Source organism: Crocodylus siamensis, chromosome 1 (genome assembly GCF_052110815.1).
Source record: "Crocodylus siamensis isolate JL-2025a chromosome 1, ASM5211081v1, whole genome shotgun sequence".
Lineage (NCBI taxonomy): Eukaryota > Metazoa > Chordata > Crocodylia > Crocodylidae > Crocodylus > Crocodylus siamensis.
Window position 1 is genome coordinate 102,279,220 of NC_143395.1, and position 18,320 is coordinate 102,297,539.

Genomic DNA, 18,320 nt, shown 5'->3' on the forward strand with positions numbered 1-18,320 from the left:
CCCCAGGATTGCCTGTCTGGGTTGACCCATTGAGATGCATCCCAGGATTTCGTCCATCAGGGGATTCCCTGGGTGTTTATCATCGTGCTGCTGTGCCCCAACTCGGGGCACATCTTTGCAAATGAGAGAATACTGAGTCCCCCTGTTGAAGATGTGTGTCCCAGGAATGCCCTGGCAGGAGATTCCCCAGGTGCACAGATCATGCTGCTGCACCCCAAGGCAAAGTGCATCTGTAAGAACCTAGGGTTCCCCCATTTGAAGCTGTCCCACCTGGCCTCTGAAGCCCCAGGATGGTAAGGGCCCAACTTTGCAGGTTATCTGCTTTTAGCACTGGCCTAGTCCCAGCTATTTTATAGGCTTTTTAGGGGCCCTCTTCCAAAATTTTAACAAAGCTCAGCACCCTGAGCATTGAGCACTTGAAATCTAACCATTTTTGAGTCCTCAAATGAGAGCTGAGCTCTTTGGCAAGTCTGGACTCTGCTGTGATTGATAAGCCCTGTGAAAAATCCCCTGTATCTCTCCCTGCTTCAACTGCCTGTGAGTAAAGAGGGAACAGTATTATTTCCTCTCTCAACCTTTTATCTATCTTATCTATTTAGACTCTGTTCTTCAAGTTCATCAAAGCAGAGGCCCTCATCTTGAGAGAGTGGGTAGAGTGCACATTGTAGGCACTGCTGATTTTGATCAAGGCTTTCAGCTGTTCTGTAAGCCAAATGATAATACTGTAATACCAGGAGAGGAAAAATACTCAGTGCTTAAAAACACCCATGGACTAAAAAATTGCTAAAATGCAAGGAAAGGAAAAGCATAACCATGCATTCCACAGTCACAGAGCACTCCAATATGCCCTTTTAAACTCTGTGGCTGAGTAACCATATAACCCAGCTAGAACTCCATTAGAAATCACAGGCCTGTACAAACAAAGCAAAGTTCAGAAAAAGTGATAATGGACTGAGCAAAGGGCAGAGTGGAAGTAGAGCAAAACAGAGGATAACAAGGCAGCACAGTGCTAGAGAAACGTCTCCAGCAAGCTGGTGAGACAAGACCAACCATGGAGAGCCCACTGTTCATATTTGTAAAGGAGCTACCGGGCTGGGTTCTCTTTACTGGGATATTCCTGCCGGTGACTTTGCTTCTCCTCCTGCTCATTGCCTACTTCAGGATCAAGCTCTTGGAGGGTGAGTCAGCCCCCTGGGGACGAGTGGGTAGGCAGACAGTTTTGTGCATAACAAAATACTTCTTTTGTATACTAAATTACAGGAACCTGGGATGCACAAGACAAACTTACCCAAGACTTCTAAAGTTACTGTGCCCCATTTTAAGTCAACTGAGGAATGGCTTAAAATCACAGCTTGGGATTTTAGACTGAAACTGCATTTAAACCACACAATTTTACTGACTAGAGGCATGGAAAAGTGTTACACCCATTTTTATTACAAGAAACCACAAAGTAGAAACTATACTGTGGCTGGCTAGACTACAGACCAGTTCCTTCTGGGCCTTTGCTGTATAATACTTCAGTTATTGAATGAGTCAGTCCTGTGTGTTTGATCATTAAATGTATAGTCTGTAAATGTTTTATGTAAAAAAGGGGCTTCCCATTCTTTGACATCCCTCCCCAAACTATCTTAGCAGCTAGGAACAGACATTCAAAAAAGCCTGAGCCTGAATCGATTCAATCTTTGCAGGTCAGTCTAACCTGGCTAGGCTGAATCTGTTTTCAACTGCATAGACTTTCCCTCTGGACTGAGGAAATGCAGGCACGTGCCTGCAGTGGCTCAGGCTTGAAGCCATGGGGAACTAGAGCAGCCCTCCTTTTCCTTCCACAGTCCTGAGCTGAGGTGGGGCCTGGTTAGGCCCCAGCAGGATGCTCTGATTAGGATTGGATTTGAACCCCCACCCTGGCTTGCACTGGCCCAGGCATTCTCCCCACCACCACTTGCTGCTCAAGGGGCAGGAGTATTGCCAGCCCCCAGCCCCTGGCTAGCACTCTGAGGCAAAGGGTGGGTGTGCAGTGCATGTATCTGTTGATGATACAGTCTCCCTCTCCCTGCATCTTCATTCTGTCTGCAAACCTGGCAGGTGAAAGAGCCAGCAGGGGGCTGATAACACAGCATTTATCAGCCCATTAACAAAACAAAAGCCTCTCCCATTAGTTTAAGCTTTTCTTAAACAGCTTTTTCCAAGGAAGGAATAGAGGGACATTACCAGTTGACCTGTTGATTAGCTCCAAAAAGCCCTAAGCAGACACCGTCCTGTCTGCCTTTGGTCTTGTCCCAGTGAAATTGGAAAGACACACACAGACACCTCTCAGCATTAGCTAATATCTCACATACTGGCTAGGGTCCATATAGCTGGGGTCCATGCTGTGAGAGATAGGAGGCGGGGGGTGGGGGGGCAGTGGCAAGGTAGGGGAGCAGGAGGAAGCCAGGTGCCACTTCCTGCAGGGTGTGCTGGAGCTCTGGCTAGGGAACAGAGGGGCAGGGCCACCCCTGTTCTCTGGAGCAGACAGCCCGGCCCAGGGCTGCAAGGCATCTGGGATGCTGGGGGACTCTGGTTTAACTGAAACCAGAAAGGGGTCTGGGACAGACATTGCATAAACCGGTTTGACCCAGATCAGTAAAGTATGATATTAAATTCAACCAGGTTCATCTTAAACCAGTTTCAGCCATTTTGAAACTGGTTTATGTGCACTGAGCTTATGTTCTGTTACAGGTTTAAATCAGTTTCTCATCACTTAAACCAGTTTATGTGTAATGTCTGTCCCTAGCTGGAAAGACCTGGCTGCCATTCAAACCTGAGCTATATGGACACTTATAAGCAGGGTTTGAATTACGCTTCGATTCTTGAGGGAGTGTGCAAAAGAAATTGTCTGGGGTCTGGCCTGTGCGCATAGGTCCCTGCCAGTACCGTGGGGCTGGGGCCAGCGGCAGTGACAGCCAGAAGGAGCCGCCGCCGCTGCCACCACAGTCTGGGCTGCTTAGAAAGGCACAAGGCAGGCAAGGGACTGATCATCCTGTGGGGGGGTGGGGATCAGCCCCCCTCAGCTCCCCCATAATTCAAACCCTGCTTATAAGCATTGCCACTTTCACTTAAGGGTGCTGGGTTTAAATGAAAGCTATTATGGACAAATCTATACCACATTCAGGACTGAGAGACTCCTTTTGATTTTAGAGGACTCTGAATTAAGGTCTTTGAATTAAGGTGTCCTTAAGTGTCTTATCAATTTCAATAAGAATTTAGGTTCTTAAATAGTATTGTTGCATCTCTTAGCCTCATTTTTTTTGCATGGTAAAAAATGTAAACTCCTGAGCTGCTTTCTCAGATCCTCAGAGGTCACAGACTCCACTGCATACCAGTGTCTAGTAAGACACAGTGGATGTCAGAGAAATCTGGTAACATTTTTGCTGCTGATAGCCACTGACAGCCTCTTTTGCTTGAGTTCTTCGTTGTTGAATTAAGTTGAATATAGAAGGCTAGAACTAAACTACTGCCATCCTTGAAAAATCTGCATACATTATTTGATGCACAATCATGAAATAATTTGATGGTACATGCTCTGGAGGATTTGTTAATTGTAAAGGGGGGACAAGTAGTTAAAAAGAGAAATGCTGAAGCAATCAAAGTGACAGTACCAAGTTGGGGTGGTGGGAAGTGAACAATTTAGAATGGCCAGTGAGCATTAATCAAACCCACAGAGATGGTCCTAATTTTTCTAAGAGTAATGTACGGAAGCAATAAAAGAATTACCCAGAGCACTAGCTCTGTATTCTGAACACATTCACATAAGCCAGGCACACAATTCTGCATTTAAAAAAACACAACAAATCTTGTCAAAACACCAACGTCATAGTTGTAGAGTAATTGTGCCTGACGCTACCACCTCATTTGCCAATATTTTTTTCTGAGTTAAGTGAGTTTTGTTGCATCTGATACAAGCTGCCTGTGACACCAGTTGGCACTGTCACAACTATGCTACTGATTCTTCCTATGGGAATGAGTGGTCTATTAACTCCAAAGGATTGCTAGAGGTCAGCTGTGCTGTGGTCTGTCTCAGACCTGCTCACGTGACTGTTAAACCCAAGGGGGCTCCTGGAATTAGCTGCTCTTTGCCCTATTCCTTCCTAAGAAGCTTAAGTGTCCTCATTACAAAAGCTAAGATTATATGCACCAACATTAGGGCCACTGTAGGCAGGCACACACAGTACTGGTTTGATCTCTAGGGCCCTGCATCTGTAGCAGCTCATCAGGAGTCCATGAATCATTATCTTTCCCTTTAAACTCAGACTCTGCAATGACTAGCATGACAAGGAGAAGTGCTCTCTTTGCCACTCTGAACCAAAGTCTCTGGTAGACCATAACTAGGGAGCTGAAGTCAGAGCCATGTCCTCAGCTAGAAAAGAAAAAGAACAGCAGCCAGACCTGGGCTTCTCATTGGGGTCTATAAGCCCAACCAGAACAGGGAAGGGCCAGTTATACTACAGCCAGCACAGGGCTACAATGCAACCATAGTCCTCTGTCATTACACAACAGGCAGGAAAAAGCTTGTGAAGTTATTTGGAGGCCAGTCCAGGAAGTTGTCAGAGCCAGCCAGGGACACAGCAGTTCATATTCCTAAGCTGAACCCAAGTTTCGACCACATGTCAGGTTCTAAATTCTGATAACCAAGACACATTTGATGTAGCCCTTCATGTAAATCAGTCCATACATATAGAAATATGCAGATGAATCAATTCCCATAATCTATTGTCATCTATTCTCTGTGTTTCTGAAACTTTGGATTTTGCAGTAATAAGTGTCTGTGTACTTATCGATAAGTGAGCTCCAGGCTCTTAAAACAATTACACAAACAGCCCAAGGTACTTTTTTCAGATGCTAAACTTACCAGCTAACAAAGCCTGTTCTGTATGCCTAAATAAGGTCTGCTTTCACCTGTCTCTAAGAATTACCTATACCTGCTAACTGCCTTTTCACACATGAACAAACAAAAGCATGATATTATACCAAAGTATTACTGGTATACTATCCAATGTCTACAGTATCAGGAAGCTTAAGAGTTGAAATGCCCTCAGTGTTGCCCAGAGAGGGGGTAGAATGGCAGTACATGAGGGGAGAGGGTCAAATAATTGTGATTAACAGGATTTAACATTAAACTTTACTTGAAATGAAGAAGAACAGTCTTAGTAATGACTGATATCTTAGTAATGAAACATGTCTGTTTGTCTCTTGTGCATCTATTAGAAAGAGACTGGAAGTAATGAAGTTGAAGTAACCCCACACAGTATTTCTCAACTTTTCAAAAGTGAGATCTCTTTTGGCAGAACTTCCATCTAGTCAGGATTTTCCTCTCCCATGAGCAAAATCAGGCTAATTGCAACTCTCCATAAGTTGGGCCATAGTTTCATAATAGTATGGTAGTATAAGAGTAATGTTGTAGCAATAACGGTCCAGCTATTATACAAGAGACTAGGATTTCTTAGGGTGACATTTTTATTGGACCAACTGTATAGTTAGACAAGCTTTTGAATGAAAGATGTTCTCCATCAGCTGACCTAATGGTCACCTCATGGTTTGATAAAGGGTATCACCCAAAGAAACCCTTAATTTCTCTAAGTAATATTTCTTCCTTGTAAAAATGGATCTGATGTTCAAGGCTCCATGACTGACTGCTGAGGGCATCAGTGCTGTGATACAGTGATGGAGTTGCAAAAGAAGAAAACGGCATTTTGGGCTGCATCAGCAGGAGTATTAGGTTTAAGACACAGAAGACAATAGCACCACTCTACTTAGCACTGATAAGACCCTCATCCAGAGGCATAACCAGCAGTGTGCAGTTCTGGCCTCCATATTTTTGGAGGATGTGTAGAAGCTGGAGAGGGTCCAGAGGTGAGTGACAAAAGCGGTAAAGGGCTTGGTAGGCAAGCTGTACAAGGAAAGGCTGAGAGATTTACAAATGTTTGACTTGGGGGTGGGGAGGTGGAAAGGAGGATTTTAAATAGGGACACGATAGCAGTTTTCAAATATCTGAATGCCTGACACAAAAAACAGGGAGAAGGAGAAGTTCCCCTTTTCCAGAGGGCAATGGCTCTAAACTGCAGCAAAGTGGTTTGGATCACAGGAAAATCTTCCTTCTCATGAATGAGGAAAGTGAGGTAGTGGGGCATTGTAGAAGCTTCTTCACTAGAGGTATTCAAGAGGTGGCTGGATGAGCACTAGGCAGGAATGATTTAGAAAAATCCTGTATTGATGCAAAGGGTTGGAATATATACCTTGAGGTTTCTTCTAGGCCTCTGGTTCTGTGACTCTCCTGCCATAGCACTGACAGGACTTTGGGAATATCATACCAGTAAACATTATTTATATCCAGAAGATCAAAGGCACTGAAATTCTGTTCACCCATGGATATGGATCTTGTTACAGCAACATCAACAACAACCATAAAAAATACCCACTTGGGTAAGGAGTCAGTGAAAGAAACAGTTTTCTATTGCATCTTACCAATTTAAATCCAATAAAGACTGAATCACAAGGCCACAAAATGATTAAACACATTTTGTTCAGTTTGCCCTGGACAAGTGAGATTTTTCAAAATGGACTGTGACAAAGTTGCCTTATTGCCTTCTGAATCCAGAACTCCAGGCCTCAGTGTCCCTGTTGCTAGCTCCAGACACTTTTGTTTCCTCTTCTGAGCTAGGCCAGTTTCAGCATCTCCCAGATTTAGCCCTCCAGTCAAATCATGAAGACCCTCCCTCCCCCTTTCTGGTACAACTAAATGTCCAACAAAACCAAAAACTGTTCAAGCAACTTCCTGCTGAGTCTTGAGCCTGCCATTCCAGCCTCAAGAGCACCTTTTACCCCAATGTCAGGGCCTTTTTTTGGCTGCCCCCCTTGGCAGCCTTCTGGGGGCAGCAGGGAAATGGATCTTCCCTCAATTCTGGCTTGTAGTGCAGCAACCCTATAAACAAAAAGAAAAGGTCCACATACTCAGACAAACCCCATGCTTCATTTCCCTGGACCATTCCCTGTCTCCAGGCCTTTCACGTATGCCCTTTCCTTATTAACCCCGAATCAGGGTTTTCCTAATCCAGTGGGTCTCTTCCAAACACAAATGTAATTTAGGGAAGCTATGTGAGGCTCAGACAGTAGTGGCACTTTTCACTTGATCTGTCCCCTGAAAGTACTCTATAGTTGTGACCCAACACAAGTGCATGCTATCTATGCTGCAGAGTGCTTTAAAAGGGCCCAATCCTACAACAAACTGAACCCTCATTATATGATCTAAAGCACAGCACCTTCATTAACTTGTGTCTGCTCACGCCACTGACAGGGCTGGACTGACACAGCCCAGCCTTGCTCTCAGCACTGTTTGCAGAATGGGAAGGGGGCAGTGGGGAAGAGAGAGGAGGGAGCTCTTTCTAGGGATTGTCAGCAGGTGCTAGAGGGTGGAGCTGGTGGTGGGGTCCAATCCACCCATTCCTCCACTCCAGAGCAGGCTAAAGAATGGACCTCCCTCCCCTGCCTTCTCTCTTTCCCATCCTGAGACTGAATCAGGGGCTGGGATAGAGGGGGCTGGGGGAGGAGAGACACAGCCTTTCCCTCTAGATTGGCTCCAAACTGGAGCTCCATCCCCCACGCTCTCAACCCAATAGTTAACATCTGTTGGGTTGGGAGAATCAATCTAACTCGTGGCACTTTCTGTGAAGTGCCATGAATTAGACCAGGGAGCTGCACTTCTGTTTGCTCCTGTAGATTCTAGCTGCAGGCTTCTTGGCATTTCTCCTCTCCCTTCAGGCCATTGCAGGAGTGCTCCCTATCATTTCTTCCTACAAAGACTACTTTCTTCCAGACCATAGAGCAGGTCTTCTTATAGGAAGCCCCATGACCAAAGTATTGACCTGCAATTCTGTCACCTGATTCAGCCACTAGCCCAAGGCCAGATAACTAGGTCCCAGACAGGGCCTTAGATATTCCGTAAGATTTGGGTGAAGCTCCTTTGACAATGTTTCCCCATTACCCCAGCCAGGACCTACAGGTTCAATTTTCAAATGAGCACCTTCTCATTTTCTCTCATGTTGCCCTCCAAGCATGGGAAGGGTCCCCCATATACTTTCACAAAACTACCAGCTTGTCCTTTTTCAAATCCCTCTTACAAAAGCTCTCCCCTACAAAATACTCAGCAACAGTTCAGCAAGTTGGTGCTACAGATACTTTTTAGGCTGATTTGTTCCGTTTTGTTCTTAGGTCTTCCCATAGGTTGCTGCACCCATTGGTTGGTTCCCATCTTACCACTTACATTGTAACATCCTTGTATAGACACTAATCATTTTTATTGTATTTGTACAGCACCTGGCATTCTGAGACCTCATTTGGTGACTGGGAATTCGCCAAGACATTTCTGCAATGTAAATAGAAAACTACCACAACATTTACAATTGTCCAAGGACTATGGCCTAAGCCAGAGCCCACTTAAGAAAATAAGTGTATTTCCTTCGACTTGAATGAACCAATTTGAATTAGGCTTCAATGGCCATATTACCTTAACTACCCTCTCATGCCAGGAAGCATTTCCTTCAGCATTCTGGGTAAATTTCTCTTGCTGTTATGTTTTCCATGTAAAAGTTCAGTTTTTGAAAATAACATTTGGGCTTTCTTTTTTTCTTGTCAGTTAATGAGGAATTGGCCATGGCTCGCAGTCCCACAGATGCTGCCCTGGATTACTATACCCAATACCGTAAACTTAGAAGAAGATCTAAGCAAGAGAGATCAAGGGCAAGAACCTAATGACACCAATGGAGTGTCGCTTCATGGAACAAGTTCCAAAGCAGCATTCAGCTCTGCAGGTTTAAAAATAATCAGCTGCATCCAGAAACAATGAGGAAAATCAAATGGAGAGAAGTTAGCACAGAGCTGTGCAAGTGAAGCAGCTGCTTCTGCTAGAGACCTGGGTAACAGTTTTGTTTTCTCACAGGAGAGCTAGTAAACACATGCTATTCAGCTCATCAGGCCTGACTGTGACTTAATGTAATATACTTTATTGGCTGGTTTACTAGACAGCATTTGAAAAAAAAGCTTCCCACTCACTATTCCGTAGACACTTACATTGAGAAGGTAGCATTACATGACTTTATGTATCCAAGAGCCAGCAAAGCCCTCTGATTCAGCACGCCTTTTCTTGAGTCACAAGACCAGAGTGTTGCATAAAGCTTTTCTTTTTTTTCAAAATGTTCGCATTGGAAAGAAGAGACAAATCTTTCTAAACAGGAGAAACTATAGAGGCATTTGCAGAGAGAAAGATCCAGGAAATAAATTTTGAAAAGGACCTTTCTGTGTACTTTTCCGAACTCACAAAGCATGTGCAACGGACTTTGTATCCAGCTAATCCAGATAGTCATCCCTATTACCAAACCGAAAACAGAACCATGGAAGGAAGGAAGCAACAACTATCTTAAAAGAGTCCAAATCAATTTAGTTTGGAACCAGAAAGAAACACTTTTATAAACAATTTTTTTTTAACATGTAAAAATTCACAAGACTTTTATTTCAGCTTTTTTTTATTATTCGTTATAAACAAATTTATTTGCAATTTAACTAAAAATGTCGGCCTTGGAGTAAGCCAAGGAAAGCAACTATCGATCAAATAGCATTCAAATTCTCCATGCCCACGGGGTCGCTGAATTACAATTAACTGCCATTCCATTTCTCAGAGATGCACCATGCATTGAGTTGCTTTACATCTGCATGTGCAGCTTACCAAACATTGCAGTGGGCAGCTGAAGAATACATTGCAAAGCAATTACTTAGAAATAACTACTTGTAGAACTTCACACTGATGTAAAAGTAGAAAAATGTTCAGGATACTCATATACAGTGTGCTAAAGATAGGCTTCCATATCTATATTTAGGCTTCTAATAAATGTCTTGATTTTCAGAAGTGTTGAAGACCAGCAGCTCCAACTGAAATCAGCAGGAGGTGCTGGCTCTGTAGTACTTTTGAAGGTCAGGTCACTTACATATGAGCTTCTCCTTAGGCTCTGAAAACTTTAGCCACAGCAGAAGGAACATGAAGAACAAAAGCTGAATGCAAGGTCTGGAAAAGGCTTTCACTCTTGTCTTTTATGGAAATAAACTTATTTATAAAATACCCCTGTAACAGATATAGTAAGAACAGTACAGTTTGTTCCAGCTGCCAGAGAAATCCAAATGCTATTTGACCTCTTGGTCCTTTTGTCTCCAACTGGAAGTTAACTGCAATGCCTATTATCTGTTATCCCTGTGTTTCAAGGTGCTCTGTCTGAAGTTCATAAGAAAAAACAAAGTCCTTTTTAAAATATGCTGCAATCAAAGGAGGAGTGTATTTCCCTGCTAATTTACATATCTTTTTCATCATGGCAACTGCTATCAGTATTGTTTTTTTTAGAGATGGATAAAAAGGTTAGATTTTTCAAAGGCTCTTAGTGTTAACTTTGCTCTGCTTCTATTGAAATCTGCACTCAGGTCCTGAACGGATATCTGCTAACACTAAGCATGGGCGATGGAAAGAAATACTGGTTCTTTATTTTGCCCTGAAAAACTGTGCTACCCAATGGAAGTAGTGAGATCTTTTCTCAGCCTGTACTTGTGTCAATGCAAACAAATTAAGGCATGTCAAATAAATATCCGTGAATGACATTAACTATTGGGTGATATCAGAAAAGTTTACAAATATTTATGGGATGAAGAGACTGGGCCTAAGTTACATTATGTGCAGCACAAGAATCCTAATATAAATGTTTGCATTTTCACCAGTCAAATTATTTTGTTGATTGCAGAAACAGCATATTACATTGAATTAGATAGGGCTGGAAGGGACTTCCAGAGGTTACTTTTCCATGATTCTGTGATTGACAGGCACTATAAAGCAAGCACCCTGATGGCTGCATAAAGATTGCTCTGTGGATCTGCTGCACCTTAACAAACCTGTTTGCACTATCATGGCTTGATCAGAATAAGGCAAATGATTGGCCTGAGCCTAATGGTCCATCAGCCTAGTGTGAATGAGGCATGCCAATTTCTGCAGCCAGTAGCATGCAAGTGCCTAGCATTACATCCAGTTAATCTTTGATGACAGCCTGAATAGCTAGCTGTTTATTTACAGCTTGAACTCAGGCCTTTGGAGCTGTAGCAAGATACCTTAACCATTCTGTATCAACTTGATCTGAATACATTCATATAAAATTGTTGCCTCAGTCCTAATTTAAACCAGACTTCCCTTTCTTCCACTTTGTACAAACAAGCGTTCCCTTTTTCCCAGATGACTAGGAAAAAAATGTAAGACAACTAGAGTGCTGTGTCCCTTGTGGTCCAGGAACCGTAGAGAGGATTTGTTGTGATATCTTATTGGACCAACTGTAGAGTCAGAAGAGCTGTTGGACAAGCTTTCAGATGCCCATCAGACCTGAGGAAGGATGCTTGGTGCCTGAAAGCTAGTCCACTAGCTCTCCCAACTATACGGTTGATCCAGTAAGATATCACAATAAATCCTTGCCTCTTGGGGTGCAGGGAGGGGGAGAGAGATATTTACTATATTTTCTGGTGTGTAATACAATAATAGAAATGGATTTTTCCTCCCCCCCCCAAAACAACCAATAAAAAGATAAATTGGGCTTTTACCTGGGGGCACCTGGAGAGTGATCCCCTAAGGGTTGCTTGTGGTGTGGACATGGAGTGGATACCGTGTGGTGGGTGGATGCTATGCACACCCTTCTTTCTCCTTGCCACCTCTCCCAGTGGGGTGAGATGGGTTGGTGGTGTGCCCTCTGTCCATGATGTCCTTGGGTTCCCCTCTTGGGGACACTCTGCTTCTCTGAAGTCGCTTTTTGTATTCTCTCTCTCCTCTGATGACTCTTCATTTCTGGGCATCGTTGATTAGTTTCCCTATGGTCATCATACTGTACATGTCCTGTCCTGTCAGCATATTCCTTTGTTGCAAACCCATCATATGCACACGTCCTAATTTGGTTATTTACCTGGACTCCTATTTTAGTCTGTTTACCAAAACTGGAAATCCCAAAGGCCCTGCAGTCGGGCACTGTGACCTGGTGCCAATGCTGCAGAATCCCTTATCTCTGTTTGAGCACACTGTTCATGTTGTGGAACAGTGTGCTACTTGTCTTGAATTTCCCAGCCTGCCTCACTGCAGGCTTCCAACACAGTGCACCTTAAAAGAAATTTTGTCACAAACAGGCTTTTAGAAATCAATTAACCACTGTCATTCCCCTGGACCACTGTTCTAATGCAATCTACCTTACCTACAAGCTAATTCCTAAAAACAAACCTCTAAATACCTCCAATACATTTCTAGCCATCACAGGTCATGTCCAGAGCTCCCCCCTACACCGTACTATGAAATAAAATGTATTATGATTACTGTTTACTTAGGTTTTTGTTTGAAAGGAGGTATGTGGAATATGGGAATAATACCTTAAACACAAACAAATAGGTATGTAGCACAAAACCCCTGACACATGGTGTTGGTGGCTGAGTGTATATTTATACCAGTGTGAGGATTCATGTTTGCATCTATGCATGGATGGCCATTGGAACATCTGAAAGTGCTGAAAAGGAGTGGGTATCTCTGCTGGAATACATGCAGTGGAATTAGGACCAGTGTGTATACACATAGTACAGCACAGACAAATGTCCTGACAATGTTGAAGGCTGATTTAGATACAGGTTTCAATTCCCCAGTTTCATTGGGCAAGGTCTTATCTGTACAGGAGGGAGCACAAACACTTATCTTTCTCCCAGAGGTATGGGAAGAACACATGCCTTCCAACCAGAGAAGTGTGCTAGCAATAGGGTCCAGTAAGCACCTGCTTTGGGCTCAGTGAGTCCTGAGTTCTAGCCATGACTCACTGTGTGACCTCCTACAAAGCCCATTCCATCCCCAGGTGTCCTACCCCCTTTCTGTCCAGAGAGGATAAAAGAAAGTACCTCCTGCCCAGGCATTCTCTGCAGCTGCCTAAAGGAATGGCTGTGCAGAGATACCTGCTTCCCCAGATAAATACTGTGGGGAAGGGAAGTAGTGTGTAAAAGCATACATATGTCAGTGGAGGCCAACCTTTCTGGCAGGTATACCATAGCTTAGCCTCACACCCTCCCCTAAGTGCCAGTTTAATCCCCTTCCCTTGCTTAACCAGCTGATCTGCTTCTGCTTCCTTCTCTGTGCTCCATGCCTGAGCTGCTGCTCTGCTTTCTGCTCCCTGTCATGTTGTTGCCTGTTTCTTTCTTGATTTGCCATGTACCCCATACAGAGGCTGCCTGTGCCACTTGTGGTACACATACACAAATGGGTGTATTGCAGGTTGGCCACCCCTGTATTATGTGATGGGCATTGTGTGGATTGTGTGCTGCACCTGTATGTAGGGTGCTGGGTGGGTGTATTGCAGTGCATGGTGATTGCACTGAATGTACTGGGAAGAGCACACATCAACTGCTGAAACTTCCTTAGCCTGATGAAGGGTTTTTGAACCCGAAAGCTTGCTTAAAAATTGTTCTCCAACTATTTAAGTTCGTCTAATAAAAGATATTAGACTCACCCAAACCTTGTCTGCCTTGAGTCTAGCAAGGCTTTTGACATCGTCTCCCACAACATTCTCATGAATAAGCTAAGGAAATATAAACTAGATAGGGGCAATGTGTGGGGGGTGCACATGCACCCCCTGAGAGTGCTGGTGCACCCCCTGACAGGCCACACTCACCACTTAGGCAATGGGCAGGGCGGGGCAGGTAGGAGCACCAATACCTGCCCTGCAAGTGGCAGCTGGGGAACAGCACTCCCGGAAGCAGCCAATTATGGAAGTGGCTGCAGCAATTGGCTGCGGGGCTCCCCTCCCCACCCCATTGGTGAGATTGGCTGCGGAAGGACCCCCCCCCCCCCCCCGGTCTGATCACTGGGGGGTACCTGACTAAGGAGGCACCAGTTGCCCATGAAATTAAGTCTAAGGACTGTAAAGCAGATACACAACTGGCTGGATAATCATGGTCAATGAATAAACATCAATGGCTCAATGTCTAGTTAGGAGGAAGTATCAAGTGATGTTTGGCGTTAACAACTCCATTAATGATTTGGATGACAGGACTGAGTGCATCCTTTGAAAATTTGTGGATGACAAGGTAGGACTAGGATCCAGAATGACAGATTAACTGGAGAAATGGTCCAAAAATCATCCTATGGAAACAGACTAGTCTCTATAGCTACAGGGGATAGGACTAAGAGCAATGACCTTAGTATAGCAGTAGAGGAAATGTAGGATGGAGATTAGACAGAATGTTTTGACTGTGAGGGTGATTAAGTACTGGAACAGATTATCTAGAGAAATTGTGAAACCTCCACCCTTGGAAATTTTCAATAACAGAATAGACAGGTTGGGATGGTTTAGTCAGGAATGATGGGACTGGATTAAATGAGCTCTACTTTACTATCATAGGTAATTCCCTTAATTAAAAAAATTGGTATTTCAAAGGCAGACAAGGCTCTTTGGGTGAATCTGATCTCTTTTACTAGACCAACTTAAATAGCTGAAAAAAAATTTCAAAGAAATTCATTCAAGGGCTTATACTATATATGGAATCTTGTTTTTCCAGTGTCCAGGTGACAAGTAAATGCATTCTAGAAGTATACTGGGAAACAGTGAATGATATGAGTGGTGTAGTGTTTCTCCTATTTCCTATATTCCTGCAGCACAGTGGTGCTCAATATTTTGGCCATGTAGGCCCGATAAGCGGCATGGGGCTGGTCCACAGGCCAGACTGGGCCCGAAGCACTGGGATCAGACCTGTGCTGCCTCCCTCCCTGTCCTGTATGCCTGGTTTGGGCTTCACACAGCCCCACCTGGCCCCACATACTAGGACTGGGTCCCAGAATCCCATGATGCTTCGGCCTGGCCTGGCCCTGTACACTCAATTTAGCATGCAGGGCCATGCTATCCAGCCCACGGGGTTCCCCACAGGGCTGAACATTTGGCATCAGGGGAGCACAAATTGGTTGAACAACATTTGTTTACATGTGAATTTGTCTCTCTCTTTCTGATCTTTACTCTCCTGACTCCACCTTCCTGAGCTAGGAGTCCATGTAGGCCTTTATGCGAGTTGAGGTGCAACCAAGGACATCAACTTCCATTACAAGGCAGTACAGACAGCTCATTTAAGCAGACTTAAATATTAATCCTCCATGTTACACAGCCTTTCCAAGCATGCAAACACAAGACCAATTGCTTCCTTCTTGTGATTATGAAAGCTGAATAAATAAAACAACTAATTTCTCTCTGAATAATTTAGATCTGAAAACGAAAAATGCATGATAGCCAGTAAGGTTCAGTTACAGTGGGAAAATGAATGCTGCTCATTGTGTCACTCATATCCTCTCCTGTTCAAATCTGGTTATTCTTAACTCTAGATGCTTTTTAGAGAAAAAGCTTGTGCCAGTACAGGAGGAGGCTTGAAAAAAGAAGATAATTCCAGACCACCCTCTGGAGACTGATCTAGTATTACACTGAAGTTTGGATCAAGACTTAATCTACCCCATCCTTTACAGGAAACTTATAAAGTAAAGTATCAGCTGAACCACATCCTCTATCTTTTTAAGAATTCCCTTGTTCCAAACAAAATAAATCAAGGCTGCTAGCGATTTATTCTATCGTATTTCTCTGCCCAAAAGCACTGTAAACAAACCAAAAAGTCAAGCATAGCTTGAAAAAAAAAATCAGTCTCAAGGGGACAGGGTGGTTTACACACTGGTCCGTACTGGGATATATATCTCTATAATATATATCTATATATAATATAAATATATATTTTTTGGTCATAATAAAACCACTCAGAGCAGACCACAGACACAGCCTAATCCTAAACAGACTAAGCACATGTAAAAAAAAAATCAACAAGCTCCCAGTACTTCCTCACCCAACCCACCCTCCTGCCCTCTCTTGTATTAGTAACATACTGTCACAGTAACAATGTTAAACTGGATTTCCGAAGGAAGATTTATTATGTGGCCAGACTGAAAGTTTCCATTTGTATTTAACTCTCCAGCAGATACATATTTCAGGAAGCATTTGGCACTGCACTTTGTTATAGACTGGGGGCAAGAGGAAGGAAAAAAGGCATCTTGTTAAATGTAAACATTCCGAAGATTAATATTTTAGTTTATTCCAATCTCCTCCCCCTTTAAATGTCTTTTAAGAAATGGCTGAAGAGAGAAAACACAAAAGTTTGCCATGCTTTCATATCTGGATATTTTATTTATAAAGCACTAAGAACCTGAAGAGGAATTTTTCTGTTTTCTCTCTTCTAAACAAAATGTTCCTGTGTTCTTTAATCCAGGAAACAATACGCAGAACATCTGAAATGGACCTGCAACTATTACCAAAGACCCAGGTGTATTAAGTAACCTTTGTGGTGGATCCATATGAGTCACTTTCCTCCGTAAGCAATATTTATTCTGAATGAGTCACTAGAGAAGACCAGTTGCTTGTTAAATGTGTCTGTAGTTGTACTGAAATATATTGCTGTGATGTTATAACCTGAGCTGGTGAAATAATGGCTTGGGTGGGATTCTTTTTGCTGTCTGTTGTACTGTGTGCTTTCATATTACACATGTCTAGTTTTCTAGTTATTTAAGTGACACAAACACTGATTTGTTAATATCACAAAGAAGAAAAATGACATATGTAGAGAACAAATAAATTTCATACACACACGAATATACATATACACACATTATATATGTAAATACACACTTGATCTGAGCTAAAAGGCCAAGAAGCGGCCACACACACGTACCCCTCCCCCCCACACCACTCAATACTACAGAAAGATACAAATTTAGCAGATTTAGCATAGCGTTTCAGAAGCAGAGTAAGTTATATTAAGTAAGTTATATTAGTAAACAGCAGTATTTGCAGTCTGCAATTTAAACTATTTTTAACATTGGACAAATTTTGGACGCAAGTATTTCCTATGACAGAGCTGGTTTGGATACTATGTTTTTAATAATATGTGCCTAGATTTTTTTTTCTATTAATCACATCAAAGTACTATTAATAAACATTCTAATATAATAAGCGCCTTAGCACTTCTGTCTATGTGTCTGTCCGTCTGTAATGCTCCGGGCCAACTTTGCAAGCATGCCTACAGGGTGCGTGGCAATTGGCACAGAGCATTAGGGACAAGCAGACACACAGGCAGGAGGAGGGAAAGGTAGCGGAGGAGAGGGCCTCTGTCCCCACTGGCCTGTCATTCTTGATGGGCAATTTGCTAGTCTGAGTTATGAAAGGTTAGGTTCAGTGTACCATCCAATGAAGAAGAAATCCATTGACAATAATACTGTTTTAAGGCATTGTATTTGCAGCTCCATGAATGAAATAAAAAAACAAAACACTCAAAAGGCAGTATTATTGTAGTGTTTAATAATGTATAATGAAGAGAGACTCAAATGAATAAGATGCTGAGAACAAAAACTTTCTGCAGTATCAAAGAGATGTACCTCCAACTGGACAATACCAACATACCCTCTGAAGTTTACATATTGGGACATTTTATCCATCTTTTATAACACTTATTTACGGGAATACTCACAGATCTTGTGGCAAATACAAATACTTCAGAAAAGTGTCACCCCTTCCTTGGTTGTGCAAAAGAAAAAAAAATCCCTACAGGCTTTCTTTAAAGGCAAGCCTCTCCAATTTTGACCCACTTTACTAGTTGCTTTCCGTCTGACAAACTTTCTAATTTACGTGCAGTGTTTCTATTCCATTCTTTCCTGTAAAGAAAGCGCTTGTACTATTTAACTGATTGAGCATCTCCACTATTTTTGCAGACTGGGAAATGAGATTAGATAGTTCACCAGCTCTCAACATATTGTGACAAGTACTAAAATCATAAAACCTAAATGTAACCATAAATTAACATACCAGTTATTGTTGATTTGTTATCCAGATTGCGTTAGGTAAAACACTAGTCCTGACAGGAAGTATCAGGCTTAACTGAGCATAGCACTAAAAAGATTGCCTGGAGAAGAAAAAACAAACACTGTTTAAGTAGCACTATGATCACTGTATTATTTGCAGAGCATGTTTCCTTTTTTAAGGAAGTCACTAGGGTCACTTGTGTATTAAAGTACTTCTCTGTGTGTGTAATGGTATCAGAATCTGGCATTAGTAAATTTCTTTAACGAAGTATGTGGATTAAGGTGTCCATTAGAGAAAATATGGAAGTCACTGCTCTTCTGCTAGAGTATTCAATAATGTGCTGTCCAAAAATCAGATAATACTAACCTTGCA

The 18,320-nt window shown here is 42.8% G+C and overlaps 1 protein-coding gene across 1 annotated transcript; it reads left to right on the forward strand.

The window, feature by feature from the left end:
* The first annotated feature begins 973 nt into the window (after positions 1-973).
* Positions 974-12,405, forward strand: SMLR1 (small leucine rich protein 1). The gene is made up of 2 exons (XM_090039002.1): positions 974-1,178; positions 8,666-12,405. Exons 1-2 carry the CDS (start codon positions 1,052-1,054, stop codon positions 8,779-8,781), a joined length of 243 nt encoding a protein of 80 aa, XP_089895128.1. The 5' UTR covers positions 974-1,051; the 3' UTR covers positions 8,782-12,405.
* Positions 12,406-18,320: the final 5,915 nt, after the last annotated feature.

Excerpts from the sequence above, each read along its gene's own strand:
- SMLR1 (XM_090039002.1), top strand. The coding sequence starts at position 1,052 with ATGGAGAGCCCACTGTTCATATTTGTAAAGGAGCTACCGGGCTGGGTT. Across the intron at positions 1,179-8,665 it reads CAGGATCAAGCTCTTGGAGG|TTAATGAGGAATTGGCCATG; the intron begins GTGAGTCAGCCC and ends TTTTCTTGTCAG.